We start from the raw sequence: 6,000 nt of genomic DNA on the forward strand, positions 1-6,000 counted from the left end.
GAGGAGGCCTGGTATGGGAGTGTCTCCGGTGTCAAGGAGTACGCCCCAGGTATCGGTGATATCGACTGAGGCTGTTCTGTAGGAGTTGGAGCTCAACTTGCTGGGCTCTCTTGGTGTGATGGGTCGTCCATCATGAAGGATTGGTGGTTAGGATGGTTGTGTCGTGGTTGCAGGTGTTATGAAGGGTGGGATGTAGTGAAGGGGGAGTCACGCTCTCACTTCCTGAGTCCGTTGGCAACACCGATACACTTGTCAGATGACAATGATCAGGACTGTGATGGTAAACAGGGTGAAGGCGACTGAGAGAGTTGGAAGTAGTTCAGATATGGGCATATGCAGATTGAAAGTTTAAGAATGTAGAATCATTGGTCACCATCGTGCCACGTCGATGAGGAACGAATAGACGAGCTTCGGCTAAATGTTAGCCACCAACTTAACAAATAAGATCAAACAAGGATCACCACTCGCACTTCGGCGGTCAATACACTTGCAGGTCTGTATTTGTGGGAGAAGAGAGGGTAGGTGAACTTAGATAGTCACAAAACACAGAGAATGGTTGGGTAGATTAAACCTTAGCCAAAGCTGGGGTTTAGGCCAGTGAAGGCTACTACTTAAATACACAATGATGGTGCTAATAATAGTACTATGAGAACTCAGATATGCTTTGATCGTATGTGAATAAGCAGAAATGAGTCAGAAAAAGGAAAGAAAATGAATAAACTGTAACAAGCAGCAATCAAGTACCGTATGGCAAGGGAGGCAAAAATGAAGCTGAGTGGCCCAGGAGATTGGGAGGAGGGGCTTCATAGGCTCGAAGATGGCAATATCCATTTCTATCAAGATCCAGATCATCTCCATAAGGGAACAGGTCGCTGAGGAATGAATGAAGATAGCTGGGAGCCAGGATTGGTTCCTGAACTTCCTGAACCTGGTGTCGATCTGTATCAAGATAGTCGAGAAAAACGTGATGGGACTGGCCAAACCTGGCATACTCTTTCTTGGATTTGGACAACAACGAAGATCAACCTAGCAGATGGGGCTGATGAAAACAACGATGAAGTGCTATATTTGGAATGGTGTCACAGTCATGCAAGAGCATATCAGGCACGTGAGGAAGTTTTACTCCTCTGGGAGGAAATGCGCAGAACCTTGAAGTTCTTGGAATGGCGAGGGGAGTGGTGGATGTAACGGTGGGGTGCACATGAGTTAGGCAGTGCACTGCATGAAGTGGTGGATGCCTATGCTCTCAAACAAAGCGATATACAGCATCAGCTGGCAGTCAAGTTTTGGGATCTCTGGTTGACAGCTCTAGACAATGGATGAATGGAGAATACACTGCATTCCGAACTGCATCCCAATGATGATGATGATGCCAGCAGCGATGGTGATGCAGATGAACAAGACATCAGGATTTGGAGTGATGAGGAGGAGGTGGAGCTGGATGAGGAGGATTATGTGGATCTCTGAGGGAGCAGTGAGTTCCGTGAGGGTGGGCACTGTATGACATATATCATGCCGTGTTGTTTATTCATAATTTCATTATTTTTACTCCTTTCCTGCATGTCATCAAGTTATTTACACATAATCCCAATTGGGCAGTACAGGATATTTAATACCATGCCACTGACATAACATTTGCGTCATCGCTAATTGGGGAAGTGGCTGCACTGGGTGATCTATATTTAGCTTTAATTACAGCTATTAGTAACAGGTGAGTAGTCTACTGGTTAAAGTTTGTGCTATTGCAGTGATGTCATAAGGTTGGACATTATTTTGCAGTGTTGCTGGTTCGAACCCCAGACCTTGCCAGTTCATGTCTCTGATGTCATAATCGCTGGTGCGGGATCCTGTGGGATTTGTTAGCTAAGGTGTTAGTTGACACTTGGGTTCTAACTAACACTCCTGATGTATCACAATTAACTGTCAACTAACACCTTTCAAACAGAAATCTAGCAGCCAAGGCTGTTCCATTGGCTGCCCTGCCCCTCTGTATGTGACTCCCATGGCATCTCTCTTGTTGCCAGAATTCCCAGAGCTGCTGGCTTTTCCTGACGACTGGCCTTGGTTGCCTTGCCCAGAACTGTTGCTGTTGTTCTGGGAGGTCTTATTCGCATTCTGCTGTGTGAGTCCATAGCGGTAGTTGGTGTCAATCCTCTCGATGCGATGTTTCCATTTGGTGTACATGGTGGGATGTTCGTTGTCCCCATGCATGATGGTATCCTGAACTGTGGGTCGTACTGTGGCTTCTACAGTCTCGAACATCTGCTTCTCATCCTCAAACTTGTCACACTCGTGGGCCATTTCTTCGAACTTTGAAAAGAACTCTATGGCAGTTTTGAAGTCCAATTGTCGGAGCTTCTTCCACTGCTGCTTCTTGATGGCTAGCTTGGCCACCTCATGAAAGTGGTCCATGATGGCTCATTGGAACTCCTCCCATGAGGGCAGCCTCCAGTGGCCCCACTCATGGTCTCGGAAGCGGTGGTCCTGATGTGTCCACCACTTCTGTGCCTCTCCTTGTAAGTACGATTGTGTGAAGGTAATGCGATACAGGTTGATGCTCTCTGAGTTGAGGGAGTAATGGTTAGGGAACACTGCAAAGTAAAGTTTGCAGTGGTTGAAGAAGTGCCTAATATCTGACGACTCCCCATAGAAAAACTCAGGCACCATGATTAACTTCAGTTTTATATTGCTCCACGGATTTTGGTCTTGTGGACCTAACTGCCATGCTGGTGGTGTATTTGGAGGTGATGGCAGTACTGGAGGCAATGGTGGGTTTGGTGGTCATGGGAGGGACTGTAGCTGATGGTTGTGCCAGGGTGATGGGTACCTGCCTGGTCAGTTATAGTATGGGATCAGAGAGGGTGGTGGTCACAGCAGTGGTGCGGCTGGCGACGGGTGACCTTTCCCCTTGTCAGGTGATAGTCCAGCTTCATCTCTGCCTCCCTGTCCTCCTTGAAGCCCCTTGGTCTCCCAGGGATGCGGCATATGAGCCAGTCTTCAGTACGTGGCACATCCTTCCTTTGGGTCATCCTCATGGCATAGGTTCCATATGATTGCAGCTCGATGCCATGTGTCTACCTCGACAATGTTGCACATAAGGAGCACATCTCCTACCACCTGAGCATCTAGGTAGTCTTCTCCCCCCTTAGAGAGCATCCATTGCAGGTCCCGAATCATGTCCTCTGCTATTATCTCGTATAAGGCCTCCCATCGAAGGAACAAGAGAAGGATGGGAGCGGTCTCAGTATCTCTAGTGAGAACCACTCAAACCTGCCTCATGATCTCTATTTTGATCGCAGCATTGGGGGGTCTGTTTGGCATTCTGGCACCTCCACTCGGCGAGGTCAGAGCTCTCATTGTAGAGCTCATTTCGGTAGTTTTCTCGAGCGTATTGTTGCTCATCTCTGTCAGCTCCAGCCCTTCAAAGGGCAAATTGGTATCAGAGGCCTGCCATCCCAATCCTCCTTCCTGCCTCTGCATCTGTGGCATCAGGTTCAAGGGGGAGGATTTGATACTCCCAGAGCATGGCGATCTCTGCATCTCGGCTTCATGCTTCACTCTCTCAGGCTCAGTCCATTCGGGCCTGTACCTCTGGGGTGAGCCTGGCATTTCTAGGGAGGAGCAAGGACTCAATGAGCATGTGGTACAGATGGGTCCAGGGTCACTGATGGACAGGGACAGGGGCAGCGAAGGCTTGCAGCATGACAGACGGGATGAAAGCAGGGATACCAGGGAGTGTGTTGGTGCTGGTAGCTGCTCCAGCAGTATCGGGATTGTGGGCTTCAATGGTGTCCCAGATCTGCTGCTGGGTCTTGGGGTTGAGGGTGATGGTGACAGGGGTCTGCATGAAGGGCTCGCTCATGGTCCTTGTGGTTTTCTCAGTTGGTACTCCTCTGGCAGGGGGGGAATCGTCTTCCCTTGCGAAAACCCAACCTGTTTGAGGATACCAGGCGATAGGTATCCCTTGCCACTCTCCCGGCCTATTTGCAGCCACTCCATGTCTAGAGGGCTCGCGATGACCTGCTCCGGTGGAATTTGCAGCGGAGGCCCCAAGACCGAGCTCTCCATCATCATCTCCGCACCGCTCCTTGATCCGAAACCACCATCTGGCTAATTTTCCCACAGGTAAATTTGCGACGATGGAGGGTGTAGAAACTAGCGTAGGCAGTACCATAACAAAAGATATACAAACTACACCTACGAAAAGCAAAAATCGCATCGCACAGCCCATGAATGAGACACCTAGAGCAAGACAAGGTCACGTCAAAAAGAAAATGGCCCTGCCGAACGACAGAGACCGCCCGAGAGCAGTACCCTCTCAAAGCACATCGCCAGCACACTCGAACTCCTCCACAGGATCCAAAAGGAATTGGGAAGGGGACAATGATGACTTCTTCGGGACTCCGGTGAGGAACTGGAGTGACCACATGTCGAGCATGAACATTAGGGAAAATGAAGCAAAGCTACAAGAACTGATGGAGGATACCATCACAGCCGTGCAGGAGTACACCAAGAGTGGAGCAACGGCAGGTGAAGGGAGACTCGGAGAACGAGCGCAGGCTCTAGCACACAAGCTAACGGTGATGATGTCGGGAGAGAAGACGATCAGCACCAATGCGATGCTCCACCGGGTGTACAACCAGCAGGAAAGAATGGAGAAGAGGATGAAACAGTTTGAATGCTGCCAGATAGAGCTGGACAGAAGGGAGAGGAAGAGCGAGACAAGGATGCTGAATGAAGAAGTGCGTACCTTTAAACCCATTCTGAATTACGCAGCTGTTGCCGCAACCGCAAGTATACATAGAGGAGGAAACACAGAAACACCAGCAATGCATTATGTTACACGTCCCATGAGACCAGCTAAGGCAACAACACAGAATATACCACCTGCATCGACACTCAAAAACCCCAACAGACCATACAACCCATGCCGCATGGTCGTACGAGTGCCAGAACTACTGATAGACTATGAAAGGCCTAAACCCGAAATGGTCGCCATCAGGGTCAATGAAGAACTAGCCAAGCATGACGAGACGAAGGAGTTCGTAGTTGTCCATGTACGGTTCAATGTGAATAATAGCTGCATATTGAACCTACGAAGCGACCAGCGAGCGGCAGATCTAGAACCACATGCACATATCTTCAAACAGATTGTGTTCCCAGGACACAGCAAAGTAGAAGCATACCCAGATGAGAAATGGTTCTCGGTCCATATATGCGGCATCAAGACAGGGATAGTCGATGGAAGTGGAATCCGGACAGCTGAAGAAGTCAGACAGGAGCTCATAGCGAAGAACCCTGACATATGGGGAAGGACAATCAGAGCATTCAGATGGGTGAGACCAGAGGGAAAACTCATAGAAGAAGGGAAGTATGCATCATCGGTAGTTGTATCCTTCGAGAAAGAGGAGGATGCAAGGTACATGACAATGGAGAGGAGAAGCGTATCGCTTTACTGGGCATCGTGTATTGTGAAGGAGTTTACAGACAAACCACCGGCAATCCAATGTGAGGGATGCCAAGGCTTCCACCGGAAAGCAGCATGCAAAGCAGCAGCAAGGTGCCGACTGTGTGCGGAGGACCACCACGAGAATGAACATGCAGAGAAATGCTCACGGTGCATACAAGCAAGGGGAGAGGCATTGGAAAGAGGGGAGATGGCAACGGTCTGTATGCACAGGCGATGCGCAAACTGCAAAGACGGGGAACAAGCAAACCATGCAGCGAATGACCGGATGTGTCCAGTCCAGATCCGTAGGCTGGGAGATCATAGAGATCCAAAACCAACACACCCAGTGGGGAACATTGGAAATGCGAATGGAGGCTGGAGAAAGGTCACTCGCAAATGAAAAGGGAAAAAGCAGACAAATCCTGCCACAGAGGCTGGGACGGAGTCAGAAGCTGACCCACCCACCTCTGGCAGAAGGTATGCGAATAATATACTCTCTGAAAAAGAAATCATTGCTATGCTCCAAGTTGTTTTTCCAGAGATACAATCTG

General features: G+C 49.2%; 2 protein-coding genes across 2 annotated transcripts; one reads left to right on the forward strand and one right to left on the reverse strand.

Annotated features, from left to right (window-relative positions):
- Positions 1-879: 879 nt before the first annotated feature.
- EV420DRAFT_1479955 (uncharacterized protein) lies at positions 880-1,467 on the forward strand (the record flags this gene model as incomplete). The annotated part of the gene is made up of 2 exons (XM_060469620.1): positions 880-1,184; positions 1,380-1,467. The coding sequence occupies 2 exons, from the start codon at positions 880-882 to the stop codon at positions 1,465-1,467; spliced, it is 393 nt and encodes a 130-aa protein (XP_060330501.1).
- Positions 1,468-4,079: 2,612 nt separating this feature from the next.
- EV420DRAFT_1544215 (uncharacterized protein) lies at positions 4,080-4,897 on the reverse strand. Its single transcript, XM_060473226.1, has 2 exons — positions 4,355-4,897; positions 4,080-4,315 (listed from the first exon to the last, which is right to left on the reverse strand). The coding sequence occupies exons 1-2, from the start codon at positions 4,760-4,762 to the stop codon at positions 4,259-4,261; spliced, it is 465 nt and encodes a 154-aa protein (XP_060330502.1). The 5' UTR covers positions 4,763-4,897; the 3' UTR covers positions 4,080-4,258.
- Positions 4,898-6,000: the final 1,103 nt, after the last annotated feature.

The sequence above is a fragment of the Desarmillaria tabescens genome, assembly GCF_030435595.1.
Source record: "Desarmillaria tabescens strain CCBAS 213 chromosome Unknown EV420scaffold_18, whole genome shotgun sequence".
Classification (NCBI taxonomy): domain Eukaryota; kingdom Fungi; phylum Basidiomycota; class Agaricomycetes; order Agaricales; family Physalacriaceae; genus Desarmillaria; species Desarmillaria tabescens.